Source organism: Glandiceps talaboti, chromosome 1 (assembly GCF_964340395.1).
Source record: "Glandiceps talaboti chromosome 1, keGlaTala1.1, whole genome shotgun sequence".
Taxonomy (NCBI): domain Eukaryota; kingdom Metazoa; phylum Hemichordata; class Enteropneusta; family Spengelidae; genus Glandiceps; species Glandiceps talaboti.
Window position 1 is genome coordinate 28,667,786 of NC_135549.1, and position 21,057 is coordinate 28,688,842.

Consider the following 21,057-nt stretch of genomic DNA (forward strand, 5'->3'; position numbering starts at 1 on the left):
ACAGGTGCACAATTGAACAAATTCTTGGGCATGCATGGCAGCACAGGTGTTTATAGTATTGAGGCATTATAATAGTTAACAGATTGCAGAGAGTGTCATTGAAATGGTTAACAACATAAAGGACAGTTTCATTCATGATTAACAAGTGTGTGGACAGTTTCATTTTTCAGTGTACTGTTAACGGCAAAGTGTCCCATTCAGAGGAATTGAGAGCATGGTTCAAATAATGGGGATGAACCAGAGAGGAGTATAACTTGATTTAACATCATTATCATTGAATGTTATCAGTGTATGGTATACCAGTAGATGTGATAAGCTCTAGTGACTAACATTGTAACAGTATCAAGATGTTGTTACATTTTTTTATCAATACTTACCACTGCTTTCTGGAAGTAGGCGAATGTCTTCTCCAACTCTTGAATGGTGGTTTTCACAGAGATGGCATCAAATTCAGATGCAGCTTGTGTTGCTGTTTTTGCAGCCTTGTCTGCACTTTCATCAGATCTGTAGGTTCTTGGTGTATCGTCATCTTTATCATCTGGAGGTGGTGGTATTGGGGGAGGAGCATTACCTACAATGTAGAAAACAAAATACACATTTCAACATATTGTTCTCACATCCACCTTAAGCAGCTGTTGATATTTCGACAGCAGTGGTTGTCAACTACCTCATATATAACCTATAGAAACTGCTGCAGCATGTAAATCACCATGACAATCACATACTTATACTATAGCAGCTGAGATATCAACAGTGAAAGTCTGTTGCTGCAGTATTAATACCACTGCCTGGAAGTCACTCTCTGATATGTGGCTACTGCAACACTATTAATAGCTGTACTACAGTCAGCTACATTGTACCTATAGCAGCTACTGCAGCAGTCTCAATAGTTTTACTGCAGTCACTTATTACTGAGTTACTCATAATAACTGCTTCGACAATATCAGCAACTATGGAAGTCACTCATAGTAGCTACTGCTGCTGCTGCAGTAGCAACCACTGTTGAAATTCACATACCTATACAACATACTGCAGCAGTCACCTACTAATATATCAACTGCTGCAACAATATTAATCACATAAAAATTCACTTTCATGTATCTGTAGCAGCAGCTGCAGCAATATAAAGTTGTCCTGCAGTCCCCTACCGAAAGAAACTGCTGCAGCAATATAAATCACTGTCAAAATTCACCTACCTATAGCAGCGGCTGCAGCGATATCAATAGCCGTACTGTAACCCTTCTGTTCAACTTCCATGAAATCCAACTCTTGTAGTGCATCAATGACAGGATCAGCATGTGTTGGTGGTCTATGGTCTTCTCTAGTAGCTTGTCTCAATGGTCCACCTTCCCAGCCTACCACTAACGTACCTGAAGTCTCAAATGTAAACCATTCATGGTCCAAGTATGCAGATCTGTCAAATTTGTAAAAAAAAAAAAAAAAAAAATTTATTCTGTTGGTTTGTATACTTACTGATTATACATGTCTGACAAAAGTGTAGTACCAATACTCCCCTGTTGATAACTTCAAACAGTTTGAGGTTTGTAAAACAGGCAAGTAAAGATTCCAGTCATAACTATATACACACAGTGAAATACTAATTAAAAATATTTTAATTGGATTTACTTTTGCCATCATATTTCACAAATAATAAGCCATTTTTCATCTCACGAGATCCCACATGAGCCACTGCATCGATAGCAACCAAGTGAGGGTGTTCAAGCGGAATGTGGCAAAATCTTTGCAACACTATTGTATTCAACATCATCGCACATGGCCAAGGCGAAAGCTTGACCAATATCACATGTTTGACAACTGTTGTTGCTAAGCATATCTGAATATCTCGCGAGATCTGCAACGAGATGTAACATCTCTTATTGTAAATGACAGATAAAATGATTGATGTCTTACCTGAATATGTCAGTGGTGGATCCTTGCATAAATTTCTCTCTTAAATCAATCTTGTTTAAGAACTGTGCAAAGTGACACAGACCTTGTAGTATGTTCATCTGTAATCAAACAATATCGGGTCAGAGTTCAGATTGAAAGTAAAGAAAGAAGTCAAAGTTCAGATTTTCAGAACCCAACAAACATCTACATTTATCAGTACATTGATGAAGGTCTCTGAGAAGAGCAAGCAATAATGAGATATTATTCCCCAATAGTTATCTTTGTTCAGCCAAGGAAAATACAAAGAGTGACCTAAGGGGCTTTGTCACTATGAGTCGCTAGATGAGTAGTGACAACTTTTAGGTCACGAGTATTTCTGGCTGAATGAAGAAAAATATTGGGGAATAATAAAATTGTACCATTGCCAGTAACATTTTTAAAAACTTGAGGAAATTAATGGTAATTTTGAGCATTTTGACCATATTTTGAACACAGCAGAACCAATGACGCAGAAATTCGTTGTCGTGACACAGCTGTGTTGTCTTGGCGTAGAACGACTAGAGTATATATTCCATATTTTTTGTTGAACCTGGCTCGTGCATGTTATAAATACACTGTTGTCTCCTTAAATTGCATCCCAGACATTTATCCATAAAATTGAAAATTGCAACACATCACTTAATTCTAATGGTACATGTGTATCTAATATGGGTTTGAAAAAAGCCAAGTCTGTTTGTTTGTCTTCAGTAAAATAACTATTTCCAATATTTTGGCCAAACACACTGTCACAGATGGTCTTCTTTAGGGAACAGAACTAGAGCAGTGAAAGAATGCTAGTGTCTGTGATGATAACGACAAGACAACTAGATCTATGACAATCACATCTAATATCTATATGACTTAATACCTGACATCGCCATGGCAACTCATCAATACAGATTTTCCTCAGTCTCTTTCTTCTGTGGTAAGTATGCCAGTAGTCTGGTAGGATAGCATCTAGTGTATCAATGGCCTGAAACATGACATAGTATATACTATATTATAGTATAATATTTTATATCCAATATGAAAAGATGTGCAACCCAAAATCTGAACATTTTTTCTTCATTTTGTTTCATATCAAGATTTATTGCTAAATTCCATTCTGAGTAATATGTTAATAATCACTCATAACCTTGAGATAAGTAGTACATATATTGTAATTAGACAAAAAGGATGTTTTCATGGTGTTATATTTGGATGCATCCAGAAATTGTTATTGAAACTAAATATGCATAAACCTGTCAATGGCATACAGAGGTTGCATGCTTACTTCAAAGTTACAAATTGACAAGAATATAATGATACCGAATGAGTTCCATTTTGGCATTTATTTAGTGTAAAAATGGTTCCCAAGGAGGAAAATGTCAAACATTTCAAACATAGAACGTTAGCAGATATCACTTATTTTTGTATTCTGGCATACATAATAAGGTGGCAATGGGTTTCCATGTGTTACACTATTACATACTCATAGAGTCATACAAGGTATCTTCTGCCTTGTCTATGACACTGAAAATTCAGCTCAAAAAAACAAAACAAGTCAGCCTGCCATGTTCTGAGATTTCACAGACCATATTGTAACTTACCCTTTCTTCTTTAGCCTCCTGTTTCATTCTCTCAGGATCGGATAATTTGGTGTCGGATTTGTTGACCAGTAGATAGTACTTTCTTTTCTTTTTCCTAGGAGATTTCTGTTCTGGAGACTTCTCCTGGGGTTTACTCTGTAATGTCAATGTCAATGCCATGGTCAATGTTAGGTAACTGCACTATGTGAAGACTTGATCTTCTACATCATAGAATATAGTATTTTACTTCTTGACTGAAAGCCTCTCAATGTGGCATATAGGATGATATATACCCGATAGGACTACCTAAGCAGAGTGAGATGGTTATTCATATGGAGGCCACAGGTGCTAAGTGTGGACAGGCCCTGGCGTGACTCTGGGATAGACTGATTTGGAAAGCTTGGTCAGTTCCAAGGCAACGTTTGAGGAAGCGTGTAACAGCCGTGTCGTGCCAAACATGAATTGTAGAATAGTGTGTGTGTGTGTGTGTGTGTGTGTGTGTGTGTGTGTGTGTGTGTGTGTGTGTGTGTGTGTGTGTGTGTGTGTGATTGTATAAAGACATTTCTCGGATCAATTTCTAGAGTAATTTATCAAAACAAGGGCTACCCCCTTCAGCCATTAAGTGTGGCACATAAATAAATATCTACTACCCCCTCACACTTCAACACATTGTCAAGTAAATGTTTGGTGACTCTCACTCCACCATCTGCATCACTGATGTAAACTATTACCTTGTTGTACTCCACTACTGCTGCAGCAAACTTCTTAGGGTCATCTCCAGCAACTGTAACAGCACCTGGCTGCTTAGATAGAGTAGCTTTGATAGCTGATAGTGTTTCATTACGTCTGTCAATACAATGTCAGAGGTCAAGTGTGTAAGTATAGTCATTAGCATACAAATGATTCTGTCAACACTTTGGATATCCAATCATCTCTTTGTACAGAAAGAGATCTTGAGATTCTATGCCACGGATAGCATTAGACTAAGTGAACATTCAACATGGTCACTCTTCCATAACTTTTCTATAATTAAAAATAAATAAATAAAAACTGTATCATACAATACTATGAGACCATGTCACTATACAATCACCAGCTTTGAACCACATGTGGGTTATGATGTTGTTATCAAACCTTTTCTAATATTTATATTGTCACTCTCCTAAAACCTTTCATATAATCCCCCTGTAGTGTCTGTGAAATGTCACTCTATCAAACAAATATTAGAGCAATTATCAGTCAAATAAATTTCTTTGAAGCAATCACATCATCATCAAACTTTCTTTTAGACAATCACAACACTTTCAATTCTTCTCAGCTATCATCAATCAAGTCAAATTATAAAACATCCTTTTCATCCTCAAACCCAGTAATTAAAATCTAGTAACTTACTTATGTAACCAGTCAATGGTTTCCTCACACCAATCTATTGCCACATCTATCTGAGACTCAGTCAGAGCTTTCTGGACTACCAGTACTAAGAACTCCAAGAATCGAGTTCGTCTTCGGAATTTTGTCACTAGACAACCAATTAGTAAAGGACATGATGAATTATTTGATGGATAGTCAGAAGTCAGACACAAAATACAAAAGGGAATCATCATTTTTTAATCCCAGCTACACAAAAGTTACTGATATCTTGGTGATACCTGTGCATCTCTTAGAAGGGGACATGCATGTGTACGATAGTGACTATTCATGGTCAACAATACTAATCAGGTTAGAGTTAGGGGGTCTGATGCTACCCAAACTCCCTAGCTTTGCTATGAATATGTATCTCCTGTGCATCAGTCTACTGGTCTACATTCTTGCTGTTAGAGATTATGTTACATAATACCCATATCTATTTAAAGCAATTTGGCTGTTGGCATTCAAGTACATTTTGTACCTCTCTGTTTCAACCTCTTGTCATTTTGTTTGAAATGGGATCAAATATTTTGCTGTCGCTTCAGTTATAACAATTAGTATATCATGGTAAAATTCTAAGTTTCAAAGTGTAAAAAAGTTTGACAAAAGCAAGAATTTTGATGTCAATATTTTGGTGGGATGGTAATCTGTATTGAGGTGTAGTAAACTACATTACACTAACCTTCTTTGTATGCATGTCTACTTGGCAATGCTGCAATATAGGCATGTAGTAAATTAGGGTCTTCCGAACCTGTTAATTCATCTGAACTTTGGGCTGAAAATAGACACAGAAAGACAGCGGGTTATCACAGAAATCTGAATAACAAGAACAACTATCTCATATACAAGGGAAGGATATAAAAAACAAATTGAATGTATCTTAGATGCCATTAATCGTGGCATGGGTAGATATCTGATCAGTTGTATAATCGAGCACAACAAACAGCAGATTTCACAAATTCTGATCATAAGTTTCAACACAGTATGTTTGATCTTGTCCCCAATAAAGGTCTCATATCCTCATCTGTAAATCTTTTTGTTGTAGTCAATGTTTCTCACAATCGGACTCAATAATGCAATTTCATAGTGTTCATTTTTCATCAAGTGTTCTGGTCATCACAGTTTATAACCAAGACTTATACACTGAATGTACCCTTACCCATCTTTGATAATTTCAACATGTGTGCTTCTAAGGCCCTTAGTTCTTCATTCTGTGGACCCTCAATGTTATACGTCATCTGTCCAGGTCGTCTGATTTTCTTCTTCTTTGTATGTACATTACCAGTACCTGCAGCACCACCTACTCCATCTATACTGTCCACGTTATCCATGGTGTTACCTTCTTTCCCTTGTCCTTCCTTTTCCTATAGAAACATACACAGAGCAGACTTTTAATCATTTTGATCATATGTTGATGTGAGAAGAAAGTTTTTTTTTTCTTTGCTGAATCAATTTTGTCAACTTGGTATACCGGTATACAGAGATAAGCCCAAGGATATACGTTGATGTAATGTTCACTAACAGTGCAGCAACGTAATAGGAAGTGGTGATGTGTTATTGAGTCTCCTAGATTCCAATCAAGTAGTAGTAATATAGAGTAATATAGTGTTTGGTGATAGTTGATAGTCAATGATGGTGTTGGAGGGGGGGGGGGGTGTTGATGGAGATCAGGGGAGAGGGAAGGGTATACTAAGGTAAGTACATGTAGTGGAGGTTGTAGGTGGGGGTCAGTTGGTTGATGGTGGTAGTCTATATAATGGTGTTGGTAAAGGGTTTAATTAGTGATAATGTGGTTATGCTGGTTGTGGATTATGATGGTTGAGGTCAATTGTTGTGGCAGGGGGGCGGGGGTGATATAACATTGTGGAGTTTGATTGGTGATGGCTGTGGTGTGGGGGTCAATGTTGGTAGTTGATGGGTTGGTTGGTGGTAGTTATGTTGTCGATGCTAGTGAAGGAGTTATAGATGATGGAGATCAATGATGACTGTTAGTGGTGGTATTGGTATAGAGGAAGAGTTGGTGCTGGTGGTTAATGGTGATAAAGGGATGATAGGTGGTGGTATTGGGGATGATTGGTGGTGGTGGTAGTACTAGTAGCAGGGAGTAGGTAATGAGTGGTTATGAGTTATATGTTAACTCATTTATTACAGACAGTATATCAACTAATCCTACCTTGGAGGCTTCTTTCAGCATACGTTTACCACTGTCTACAATGTTATTAGCTAATCCTCTCTGTCTCCAAGTTGTTCTCAATACTTTAGTCAGATAGAATGTAATAGTGGCAATCATATGATGTAAACTATCATTTAGTGAAACTTGACGTCGAATTCGAAGACTGACAGGAACCTCTTGTAGGACGGCTTGACATCTCATTAGCACCTGATACAAAGAAAATAAACAGACCTCAAAATATTAAAACTGGCATTTCATTAAAAATTAGTTAAGATAAATAACTAGACATCAAAATTTTAATTAATAATACCAGTGCATGGTATTTCATCTGCATTTCATCTGTGATACTAATTTGATTGACACTATCTTGTGAAGTTGCCACACTTGTCATACGGTTACATCACAAATGCAAAGTGTAATATACATTTTTACAATGTATTACACAAAATGTACACTTTTAAGTCACAATCAAGTGCATGTTTAGAATGACAAATTAGTCATTGTGGGGTCTCTATTAACGTTGCTGCTTATAACATCTTTAGCAGAGCGCCCTCAACGACAAATCTTTCAGTCCAGATTTACATTTATAAACAAAAAACAAAAAGAACTGATACAATTTCTTCTGATAAGGTTATATATCTAAGTATGATCTAATACATATCAATGGCAACTAGCATTGAGAGAAACCCTGATTAGTTTGCATCTAAGATCACCTATGAGTACTCTGTGTTTTTGCTAAGGTGGGGAAACTTAGGTAACAGAAAGGGAGAAAGGCGTAAAATTAGCAGAGTTTCCACATAGAGTCTATGGTAATTTTGTTTGGGAACCCGGGTAAAATGACATGGGAACCTCGGTATCAGAAAGGGGGAAAGGGGTGAAAATGGCAGTGTTTCCCCACACAGTCTATGGTAAGTTTGTTTGGGAACCCAGGTAGATTTTACCTACTTACCGCCCTTAGCAAAAAAACACTGACTCTCACTTGTAAGACTGGTATGGATGGTATCTTGTAATGCAGTAATGGTGCCAACAGACCATAACATTGTACCACTTACCTGTAAGACTGGTATGGAAGGTATCTTGTAATGTAGTAATGGTGCTAACAGACCATAACATTGTACCACTGCTTGTAATGCCATGTTGGACTCATTCAACCAGCCTGCTAACTCAATAGCCACCAACATATGTTCAGACTGAGTTAGACGTCCCATCTATTGAAATAGAACAGTAAAGTCAGTTTAAATAGGTATTTGTTTTTCTCTCTAGTTGATGATGGTGATTAGTAATAATTTAAAGGAGTCCAAAGTTGTTATTTGATATGCACATATTTGTTCCTTCCATCAATATAACATGTAGATGGGATACACAGGTTATGCACATTCTAAGAAAATACACTGCAGACAATGAACATTATCAGCAACTAAACTTTACCTGCAATAGTCATATTTTAATGATATTGTAAGTTACGCAAAATCATATGCAGATTTTAGCGGCTAAAGGTAATATTTTCATTGGAATCTACCACTTTTTTTAGAGGCCAATGATTCAATCCTATGGTCCTAGATTACTACTATCTTATCAATAAGAGCCACAAGGATGATTCCTTTGTTCTGAACAAATTTTCTATAATTCTGCCAGACAACAGTTTTTTCTCATCAAATTGACTCCTTATCTGACATGGGCTTGTAAAGCCTTATGTTTGAAACACACTAGCTCTCATTAGTACTGTTACATTGTACCTTATCATTCGTGCCATAAAGATTACATATAGGATCTACTTTTTCTAAAGCTCTGCCAGACAACTGTTTATTACACCCAAATGTTAATCATAATCCAACGTTGGTCTTTAAAGCAGTTGAAATCAATGGATGAGATACACAAATGTATTATACACCCTTACCTGACCAGGGTAGTATGGTCCTAGATCACATAGTTTATCACTGAACAGAGCTCTATCCCTAGCACTCACATCCACATTGATAAATATACTACCCAGGAACATACGTAGCAGTACAGGTGATGATACAGACACAGTGTACTTGTTCAACCTGTAGACAAATGTGATATTTTGATGAGTACACGAAAGTATCGGTCCAATATACAGTGATATGGTATGACAAACTTTTCAACACAGATGGACTTGAGTATGGCATAACTTGAGTTTGAATAAAAGGACAAGTTCAAGTCTGGTTAAAATGTCTATTAGTACTTTGCATAAATCTGTTTCTACAACATCTACTATTCATACAACATATTTTCTACATGCAGTATTGTACTTGCTGTAAAGTATATTTTATCTTTAGTAAAATAGAAATTGATATGTTAGTAGTAGTCATTACCTTATTGGAATCTAATTTTTAGAGTAACTACGTCCAAAGCACTCATTACGCTGACGACGTCTGAATGATTTGGATGACAGCTACATAGTCAGTTCAAAAACTATATTCCAATAAGGTAACTTTACTACTACTACTACTACTATATTCAATCTGACTCAGAATTCTGTGTTCTATGTGCATAATCTTTGGTGAATAAATACAGACAAAAAGATGAACATAATATGTACAGTTCATACAATGTCTGTTAACATTGAGAAGTTCATTAACTGAAAGAATTAAATTGTGAGTGCTTACTACATGTAGTTTGCAAGAAAGTGTATTTTTGTACTTGGCATTCAGATATAGACTGTAAGATACATCGTGTCACTCTGCAGCCTGCTCTGTCTATAAATGGGGTTTACCGATGTGTGAGGGCGCTCTGTCATGGTACACCTTACAGACTAATTCAGATACAGTACAACACAAAAGTGTACTGGCATCAAAATATGGATGACCCCATACAGGTTTGCATGATCAGGTTCAATTTTTCCCTGTTCTTTTCTTTTTTTGCCATACATGTATCATCTCACAGAACTCTAAATCTGTATTACATTGTGAATATTACTACAGGTTACTTACCTCCTTAGAGTTAGTTGGAAATCTTGTTGTGCTGTTTCCACGGATACTTCAGAGTCAGGAGGAGGTGGAGGAGCAACAAAGTGATCCCATAGAATATACCCAGCTGTCTGTGCAATATTGTAACACTGTACTTGGTAGGCAACCTAGAAATATACAAATACATTTTGTACAAGACTGATATGGTTTACATTACCTGTGTAAGAAAGTCAAATCAGTGCAGCTGTGTAATTTTTCTGTTCTATTTAATAAGTCTATTGCCATCGGTAAGACCACACGCCAGTATTTATATGTAACCAGAATATAGTACACAACAGATTGCAAAATAATTAATATCAATAATTTGGAAACATTGATTTTCTAAACATTCCCATACTTGAACATATAATACTCCCTTATCAAAGATGAAAGGGTGCCAAGCCCACTTGTATTTATATGACCATCCTTTTGATGTCATGAAAATCATACACCAAACCTCAGTTTATGTCAAAATGATATCAAAACTGCCACCAAACCAAAGATCTGTCAAGTACAGAACATGTTACTGGTCTATATGAGCCCCCTTGTGAAAAAATACTTGGAAAAACACTATGTTCTCACATCACAAATCATAAACATGAGCACACACATTCATTGTACATGGTATGTTTTCTTGTTTTTCTTGCATTTGTTTTTATGTGCCTCTCAAATAATTTCAATTTTGAAAATTAGCGTTCCACAATGCATTTCAAATTATTTACAAGTCTGTGAGAGAGTACACAGTGTTGATGCAAGCATACACATTTTTCTGGAAGATAACAGTTTATAGTTGTTTACCTGACTGAGGAAAGCCCATGCCATGAGTACGGGCAAAGGATGTGATGCCAGGATGGGTTTACTAGTATCACCAATACTATCACCAATCAATTCACCATCAGCTGTGTACGCGGCCACAGCAAAGACATATCTCTCATTGGGTGACAAACCAGACACTGATAACTCACAGTCATAGGCTGGTACCTAATAAAAGAGTTTGATAAACCAGACAGTGATATGTAATAATACAATTTGATAATCCAGACCCCAGAATATAAAAATTCAAATATTTGTAATTACGGAGTCCATTCATTTCTCTGAGCATGAGATCAATCCATAGAAAATACCTATTACAAATTTGTGTCATGACGAAATAAAGTGAACAGCATAAGGACAAATAACAGCCACTCTAAGACTGTCACTTACCTCATCTCCTGCACCAGGTAGGAAGTAATCATTGAGTCGTACTTTAACATTACTTCCTGCAGCTGTACGGGCAAACAACCGATACCATGCAACCTATGTATCAATGAAACAAAGAAGAAATGGTTATTGTAAGTTTCAGTAAGATTGATGCAATGATGTACACCGTATGGTACATGTATGTATAATTATATTATTACATTATATACCAATTTTCTCACAATTGTACCATGCAGGAATTCATGAGGCAAACAAATTCTTTTTACATAATTATATTTATGTACAAAGCCACAATGATATTTTGTTCCAACATATACAGTGGAAATTACAGTCATGACATTGTTGATAAATTGAAATATTTACAAAATATCATTGTGGCTTTGTACATAAATATAATTATGTAAAAAGAATATATTTGCCTCATGAATTCCTGCATGGTACAATTGTGAGAAAATTGCACACTGAAAGATGAACAGATAGCTATCAGTGTAATATATTATTATATACATGTAAGCTAGGTGGTCTAAACATGTGATAACACACTTATTTACCTTTTGAGTTGGATTGAACGGAGCTGGTCTGAATACCATGCTACTATCAGTCCTGCATAATAACAGTGGAGCTGGGGGTACCCCAGACTCCCTAACTGTTCCAGGTTCTGTATTCTGGGTGTACAATTTATACTCCTGGTCCTGTGCCTTGGTGATCAAGTTCATTGCCTCCTGGAAATATTGAAAACAAGAGAAATAGGTCATTCTAGTTTCTGTGAACATTACAAACAGGATAATATATACAAATGTTTCCTGCAAAACTTATCCATATCTCAAGAGGGCAAGACATTTGTTTTATGTCCAGATCACACATGGTAAAAATTTGACTATAAATGTACAACCTCTATCTGCTGTATTTAGACCCAATCTGATTAAAATCTGGTATAGTGAATATAAAGCAATTTCTTAAATACTTTTCAAGTTTGTTGTTCCGTGAGTGAATGCCTCCTTCCTACATCTGACAAGACCATTCAAGCTCACATTCAAATACTGCACATTGAGTAACCTACTCAACCAATGAGAATGTGTCTTATGCTAAAATTTATGGGTACACTCACAATCATTGGATAAGACCATGTACTGTCTAGGAATAACTTTTTTCTAAAAGCTCTGCCAAACAACTGTTTTTCTCACCAAAATTTTAAACCAAATCTAACATGAGCCTTTGACAATGAAAGCATTATGTGCGATGAGTGAGTGATGTACCACACTTAATATCTTATCTATAGCCATAGTATACTATTATTAGACAGAACTGCATGGCGTTAACACACATGCTACTCTATAACCGCATTACCTGTTCACCTTTACCTGTAGGACAGCTGGGACATAATATTTATGTCAACACTACATTTGAGAGAGACTGGATATTACATAAATCAAGATTATAAAACAAGGGAGTGATCAAATGTTGCCCTTTCATTGTAACGTTGACAGGAATGATTAAACTATTGAAAACCTCCATCTTACATTCAACAAATGTTCCATTATGATATATGTAGTGAGCTACTGAAAGTGTGTGGTAATCAAAGAAACTGGAGGGTAGATTGTACCAACAACCAATTTTCTTACCTGTAAGATTGGTTGTAAATCCTTTGGCATGACATCATCTCGGAATGCCATCAATGTCTTCTGACAATAAAATAGTGCTTTAGACAGTAAATTCTTGTTACATCGACTGGACAGTTCCTCTATGCTTTCAATGTACATACTGGGATCAACAGCAAACTGTAATAAACAACAAACAAAGTAATTGTAATAAGCAGAATGCAGTCCTGTGTTTCTGAGACATAGCACATGAAATGATAATTTATGTGATATAATAACTTTCACACCACCTTATGTTTGAGGTCATGACCTCACTCCCAGATGAAAAAAGGCTGTCGGTCGTCGAAATATTGGAAATCTCTGATATTTTATTGCACTGTTGATTGATGAAATTAAGTTTTGGTGTGACCTAATATTCCCAACACCCAAGATGATACAAGTTTCCAATTTGCATACATCTGTACTATCAGAATGTGCAGTTTGTTTAGTCATTACAAAATTCGGAAGATGGAAATAAAAGCAATAAGTGGACGATAATTAACTTTCTGTATCAACTATAATTTTACACTTAGTAATCATATAAATTGTAGGCACTGATATCTTTAGTTGAAATTATATCACTACATTTTGTAAATATGATTAATATCATAACTAGGCAAAGCCCATAAGCTCGCGCAGGGTAGATTCATTTGTGACCGGCTGCCTGGGCCAGGGTTGATACACTTGATTTGGGTCATTTTCCAGGGGTATTGACCATCAAAATTTATTTTATTGAATGACAACTAATTCTCTGACATGGACGAGAAGTAAAGCAAGTCAACACTCTATGCAGTTGTTGGTTTCAAAAACCATCATAGCCATTAGATTAATATTGTTCATTTTCAATCAGCCAACTTATCATAGACCATCCACCAACGTACGTTGGTCTTTGGACAATTCAACTCGATGATTTAGGAATGTTACTGTACCAACAAACATAGGAAAGTAGATATTCTTTTTAAAACATGTAAAAAAAACAATTATCGACAATATAAATATCAAAACCACACTTCCACAACCCGGAAATTAAACTGCGTTATGTCATCAGTGGTCCGTATCGCGTACCGCCGTGCATCAAACTTCCAAATAGTGTAACAATTTCTCCTTGAGGTACAGTGATGCCTCGATACTCGTTACAATGTTACGATAATCGTGCCAACAGGCCTACTGTTACAATATTGCAATGCATGGTGATGTTATGTCGCCTATGATATACGATGATACGGTAGCGCGTGGAGAATGCACGTAGTACTGCACGTAGAGCGTAGTATATGGAAGGCGCATGCGTAGTCAGTGCGCGCCGCAATGCATCATTGGGAGAACCACCAAATTTTTTCGAATAGTATATATGACGCGCATGTGTTCTAGTCATTGAGCCGCTTTGCGGCAGCTTCGCTGCCGCTGCGCGAGCTATAAATTGTACTCTTCACAAAGATAATGCTACTACATTCAAAGTTGTTTACACATGCTTAGAGAACCTGACCACCCCTAATTTACTACCATACTTTATTCTATTCAGATTGCTTTCACACTAGATAGGTTCTACCACTTTGCAGACATGGGGGGTTTAAGTGTTCACCTCTCAAATTATCTTGAGAAGACATCAGAAAGGAAACTACACGAGTCAACACTACTACTAACTGTAACAACTAGATTTATTTCAATAACTATAGATATCGTAACCTCCCCTTACCTCTTTACCAGTCTTGGGTTTCCTGCCCTTCTGTTGGCCGTCAGGTCTCATTGCAGTCAGTTTGAGACAAACCCTGTGATACATAAAGAGTAACTCCATGTGTAGGTCCATAATTAAATTACGGACACCGTTCGCACTTTCCATCAGTTTTTCTGTTGATATGTCCTTATCTTCAGCATCAACGATGAAGTCATCTGGATTGAGCTCCTGTCAAAGTGAATTATAACAGAGTTTTCAAGCAGAGTTTGGGGATTTGTGAAGGTAGGGTGTAGTAAACCAATGTTGGTAGTAATTTCTCAGTGTGCCTCATGACCTCAACTACCCACTGTTATGATGAGATGGACATCCACCAACAACTGTATCTAAAATACTTAACATAGTTGGTACTATGAAGTCAATGAATCCCATAGTGTTGTCATTTACATGACAGCCTTATTGTTGGTACAAGTAATACAAATTACCACTCAGAAGTAGAAAAACATTAAAATCACTTGACATTAACAAATACACTAACATGCTATTGTAAGATCCTGTTTGATAGACTCCCTTCTGACTGTGAGAGTCAGAAATTCAAAGGAATAGGCCAGTACTCTATGTTACGTATACACAAAAAAAACAATAGATAAACACAGCAGGTGTACATGTACAGCAAAAGATTTGAAACCAGCATCCTCCCAAATCAGAATTTTATGGTACTAACCTTGACCCAGCCCACATCAGCGATAGATTTGCCATCAGTCAAAGCCACAGCTTGTCTTGCATCAGATATCCCCTGCAAGGCTCTCTCTAAGATATCTCTAGCCAGTATCAGTTGGTCTTTAGGTGATTGTTGTAGGATAGTCAGTGAGTAAGTGGATGTGGCAGCTTTCCCTACATCACTGGTTATACTCTTAGTAGGAGACTTACCACCAGTTGAATCTATCAATCAAAGTCAGGTCATTAGTATTGTGTGTGTGTGTGTGTGTGTGTGTGTGTGTGTGTGTGTGTGTGTGTGTGTGTGTGTGTGTGTGTGTTATTAATCAACGCATTCACTATTCAACATCTAATACTAGATGTTTACTGTTATTTGGACATTTTGTTTCCCTCTCATCTCAAGTAATATTACACAATACATTAATTCAATTCTCGGTACCCGAAATAGAATATTACTGCCTAGGCACATCATAAAAATAATAAACGATCAATTTTTTTGTATTTGAGTATCATATTTTGTTTTGATTCTCATCTTTGGTAATTAGATGTTATTCGAAACATTTTTCTTCATTCAGCCAAGGAAAATACAAGTGACCTAGGGCCTTTGTCACTACAAGTCACTAGACAAGTAGTGACAACCCTTATGTCACGAGTATTTTCTGGCTGAATGAAGAAAATTATTGGAGAATAACATAATTATACCAGCACCAATAATATCAAAGAAAAATCAGAGAAAGTACTCAGTGGTAATTTTGAATGTTTTGACTCATATTTCCAACAAAGCAGAACCAGTGACGTAGACACACGTTGTCGTGACATAGACGCGTGTGGTCATAGAATGACAGAGTATATATTCCATATTTTTTGTTAAACTTTAATCATTCATGGTATAATATTGTATATGCATATATTAGATTATTTTGTTTATTCTCAACCTCAGCAATATATGATCGTACATGTGTTTATTTGTAGTTTGTTTTGATGTGTATTACTCTCACCTTTAGCAATTCCTGATGAGACAGACTGTTCATCAACATCAGCTGACATTCTTCCTGTAATGGATGCAGTATCACCTGTAGTAGCAGCTGTACCAGATTTACCTTTCAATTTACCTATATATATATTAACATCAAATGAAATACTAGTATTAAGTCAGTATCTATTCAAAGCTTTGAAATTTAACCAAAGAGATCATTATTGATCTAATTCTGTTATAATCATATGGTATGATTGTCTTAATGAGATGCCACAAAATTTCAACAAAACTGCAGTGTTCTCCGCAGGACTTATGGCAAGCATGGTGGATTATTTGCTTAATACTTTACATGCCAGTAGGAATACAACTGAATTTTTTGTCAAGGCTATCTTTAATCACTGGGCTGTGTTTAGGTACATTTGTTCTGTGACTGGTTTTGTTGTGCTCTGTTTACACTAAAATGTATCACCAGATATGCAAAGACTGTTTTATGTCAAAATATAAGTATAAAAGGAAAAAAAAGCAATAAAGACCGTGAATGAAGAATATTTCTACAGCACTTACCAGACTGGGCTCTTTCTGAAGAATCACTGCTTACATTGTTTTCCAGCACTAAAGCCAATCTGAGTGCCACTTCAGCAGTTACAGCAGGATCGACACTGCTAATACCACACCAGTACATGACTTCATGTACTATACTCAGTATGTGCACCCACTGTTAACACCAAAAATAAAATAAAATCATTAGAAAAATGACAAATCTAACATTTTTCATTCAAATCTTCACAATTGAATTATTGTACTCTGTATGTGTCATCTCACAAAGAAGTAAGTAAGAACTAACTACATGTACGTACATCCACCTACGTGTAATAACACACTGCACAGTAATAGAAATCTTACTCAAAAAGTACAAAATTATTTTTCCAGCATATTTATACCTTGCCAGGATTATCCATTCTTTGTAGATATTTTCCACTGTCAGATGCACCAGTCTGAAACTTCTGAAATGTGTTCTTACATTTGTTCCACAAGTAGAGAGTTGCGTCTACCACCATATCTCTATCAATTGCAGCCTGTGAAAACATTAACAGAACGTGTCAACTAAACTGTGTATAATCAATGTAGGGGCTCTTAAGTACTAGGTAAAATCTACCGGAGTTCCCCCAAGTCAATTTACCAGGGTTCTCAAACAAATCTACCCGAGTTCCCCAAAGTCAATTTACCAGGGTTCTCAAACAAATCTACTAGAGTTCCCCAAAGTCAATTTACCAGCCTGAGGGTTCTCAAACAAAATAGATGTATGTTCCCAATTTGGGGGGTTCCCACTAAAACACTGCACGACTAAATGAACTAAACCAAGAATGCACTTTGTTATGAGCAGAACTGATGATGGATAAAAAGAACACACTAGAAGGTAATATATCCTTCTTCATGAATGGTCGACAGTCTATGCACACTTGGACAATACCCGTCTTGCAGGTAGAACTCTTGTGGTCTTATGATTCAATTCTGAATGAGAGAAGCTTGTGCAGGCCTACACTATCAAATACAATAAGTGGAACTTTGATAATCATGCGTATAGCGTAGGTTATCAGAGCTCAACATACACTTGTCTAGTACAGGACCAGTCAGGTATTATTGCACAATAAAGTACTTACTTTCTTTAACACATAGATAGAGAACTACGAAGTGAATCATGTCATCATGGTAGGGTACCATGGTAACGTATTATAAAATACAAAATCAAGTACTTACTCCTATGGGTTCTTTAACACATAGATAGAGTAACTCTGCTATAAAGTGAATCATGTCATCATGGTGGGTAACCATGGTAATGTATTATAAAATACAAAATAAAGTACTTACTCCTATGGGTTCTTTAACACATAGATAGAGTAACTCTGCTATAAAGTGAATCATGTCATCATGGTGGGTAACCATGGTAATGTATTATAAAATACAAAATCAAGTACTTACTCCTATGGGTTCTTTAACACATAGATAGAGTAACTCTGCTATAAAGTGAATCATGTCATCATGGTGGGTAACCATGGTAATGTATTATAAAATACAAAATAAAGTACTTACTCCTATGGGTTCTTTAACACATAGATAGAGTAACTCTGCTAAGTGAATCATATCATCATGGTGGGGTACCATGGTAGATCTGTGTGACGCTGTAATATATCAAAATACACAAAAAATATCACCAATGGAATATCAAAATATTTCTCACAATGCTGTACATGAAATTTTAAGAACTTGACATTTTTTCATAGCATTATAAATTGCAAAGGACAACAGTTTGAATTGATTATTTGTATACACTATATCTACAAGTGTATTTTTATTTTATGTACATACAGTTTGTAGTTTTTTTCTTTGTTTTGTCAGATTAGAGAGTTGTTAATCTAATCTCAACTCCCAAATTTGATCACCCTCTCTGCCTTACTTTATCATTCATTGTCTGCTTGATTCCCCTCCCCTCTTCCTCCCTCTTTTCAACATCCCTCTCCCCCAATGTTGATCTCCTCCTACATCTTTTTCATTTTCCTAGCTAGTCTATCTCTCCCTCCCTCCCCCTCTTTCTGTCACCCTCCCCCTTTCCCTACAGTATTACTGACACTACAAGCCATCCTTACCTTGAGTAGGGGGAGGTGGTAATCCTCCAACACCCCCCTCACTTTGACTACTTTCATCAGCATGAGATACGGTTTTCTTGTATTTTCTGTTTGGGTTCAAAGGTTCCATGGCAAGTAGCATCTCCAGGGATTTCTCATCACCAATGTACTGAGGATCATCCAATTCCTGTAAATAAAGTAAGATGCAAACGTATATATAACACATTTTTATAATGGGATATGAGTTTGTCTTGACAAATACAAACTGGTCTCAAGACAATGTGAGATTAAATTATTCATGATGTTATTACCAGAGGTTTTCCCATAAACCCTTGCAGGAAATCCCCAAACTGGCCAAACATGTGTCAAGTGTGTCTTACTTTACAAGATTTCAGAGTTGAATAAGTTACCAAGGTGCTGCTTTTACCATCCTACCTCAGAGTTGTACATGATATCAACCGATGATGACCCACCCAAAATCATAAATTGATAGCAGTAATCAATACAAATTTACTTAAAAAGGCCTAAATAAGCCTGGCTGGACTTTTCCTGTAAAAGTGATAAGTAGGTAATATCTATCAGAGTTCTATAAATATAGTAGGCCTACCTTGATGTGTTCTAGCGTGAGTTCAACCAAGGCATCAAATGTTTCCCACTGTTCATAGTTGTAGGCCCATTTGACAAACTTGACCACAGAACTAAGAGATATACCATCTTCACCTCTAGTAGCCATATCAATCAATGTCCTGCCCTGTGTTACTCCAAACAGACAGGGTTCAGTAGCTTGCTGTGGACTACGGGGAGTATGACCTCCACCACCTACAACAATCAACAATATACGTTAACCATCAGGTATGCTTTGTGCAATGAACAAGGGTTTGCCAAGCCCTAAAAAATGTTTTACTAGGTAACAATCACTCATGACCATTCATATTCATACAAATATCAAAATACATTCGCTCATTGCTGATGAAATTTATGTATATACAATGAACAAGGGTTCTGCCAAGCCCCAGAGAAGTGCTGGTCAGTAATTAATATCGGGATCATTAACATTCATTAGATAAATAAATATTCAAATATATCCTGTGTGTGTGCTTTGACGATCAAAAAGTATCTTTATGTATGTGCATTAAACTTAGGGTTCTGCCAAACATACAGAAGTGCTGGTCAGTCGTACTTATTCATGAACAGTCATATTCATCAGATATTAAAATTTAAAATCTTTTAAATGTATGTACAAAAAACTCTTGCTACATGTAAGTTGAAGGTTGTAAGGACTATAATCTTAGTATCTATTTAGCTGTCTTTCAAAAGTGAGAAAATTAATGTTCAAAAAAAAAAAGGTTCCAGTTACAGTTACACATGACTTTTTTAGCAAATTTTTATTGTATTTTAGCACTCAATACATATTGTACATAATATATGAGAATGGAATAAATTACCAGCTATCAGTTCCACCCCAGCAAAGAATAACTCTGAGAAAACATCCAGTATATGATCTTCAGACTCTGGAGCTGGTAGACCTGTTAATAATGTTCTCCGTGTGCTGTCTGAGATGGTCTCCAGGATTGCCAGGAACTGGGCAGCGCTGCCCTCAAACATGTCAGCTAGAAGTTTCTCTGATGGTGTGCGAGGCCATGGGAGCTGTAGAGTGAATGCTTCACTGTGTTAAAAAGAGGTGTCAATGGCGTAGGTAGAGAAACCACAGAACATCAATTCACACTATAGACATGGTGGTGATGTACACACAGACAGTGTTCTCCCCCAGAAAATAATGATACGGTCAGGGGAAATTTGCATAACAAAAGAATACATCATTAGGTTCGATAACATCTATTACTTTATAGAAAGAGTAGGGGGAAGTGACTGCTACATGAATTGATCCCCTGGGAATCCTGCACATAGGTAGTGAAACATGGATACATGTGTTTATCATATACCAATAATCAAGTCCTCTGTATTGCTATAGAAAAATCTTAAGCTTTATCTGGGCAATAATTTCTATATCATGCCCTGGCACACTTTGCCCAAATAAGGTCATTGTACATGTATCCATCTACATTGTGATACAGTCTTGGTTTTTATCATGATTTTAATCACACCATGATTACTTTTTCACCAAAAAATGATTCAAAATTTTTGGGTATACGATAAAACCTTTTGTGGTTTAAGATACGGGTTTTGC

The 21,057-nt window shown here is 36.5% G+C and overlaps 1 protein-coding gene across 1 annotated transcript in view; it reads right to left on the reverse strand.

The window, feature by feature from the left end:
* The window catches only part of LOC144435415 (cilia- and flagella-associated protein 54-like), a 70,575-nt gene that overhangs the window by 40,161 nt on the left and 9,357 nt on the right, over positions 1–21,057 (reverse strand). The window contains exons 9-34 of the mRNA XM_078124014.1: positions 20,315–20,516; positions 19,477–19,688; positions 18,891–19,056; positions 18,337–18,425; positions 17,187–17,321; positions 16,810–16,960; positions 16,268–16,381; positions 15,277–15,494; positions 14,577–14,783; positions 12,869–13,024; positions 11,798–11,968; positions 11,250–11,342; positions 10,845–11,027; positions 10,032–10,174; positions 8,975–9,122; positions 8,130–8,285; positions 7,078–7,284; positions 6,064–6,268; positions 5,587–5,679; positions 4,890–5,016; positions 4,229–4,343; positions 3,519–3,653; positions 2,798–2,902; positions 1,912–2,009; positions 1,197–1,414; positions 378–571 (exon numbers count right to left, since the gene is read on the reverse strand). Of these exons, the coding sequence (XP_077980140.1) occupies positions 378–571; positions 1,197–1,414; positions 1,912–2,009; positions 2,798–2,902; positions 3,519–3,653; positions 4,229–4,343; positions 4,890–5,016; positions 5,587–5,679; positions 6,064–6,268; positions 7,078–7,284; positions 8,130–8,285; positions 8,975–9,122; positions 10,032–10,174; positions 10,845–11,027; positions 11,250–11,342; positions 11,798–11,968; positions 12,869–13,024; positions 14,577–14,783; positions 15,277–15,494; positions 16,268–16,381; positions 16,810–16,960; positions 17,187–17,321; positions 18,337–18,425; positions 18,891–19,056; positions 19,477–19,688; positions 20,315–20,516 (4,041 nt within the window). The remainder of the gene's footprint in view (positions 1–377; positions 572–1,196; positions 1,415–1,911; positions 2,010–2,797; positions 2,903–3,518; positions 3,654–4,228; positions 4,344–4,889; positions 5,017–5,586; positions 5,680–6,063; positions 6,269–7,077; positions 7,285–8,129; positions 8,286–8,974; positions 9,123–10,031; positions 10,175–10,844; positions 11,028–11,249; positions 11,343–11,797; positions 11,969–12,868; positions 13,025–14,576; positions 14,784–15,276; positions 15,495–16,267; positions 16,382–16,809; positions 16,961–17,186; positions 17,322–18,336; positions 18,426–18,890; positions 19,057–19,476; positions 19,689–20,314; positions 20,517–21,057) is intronic.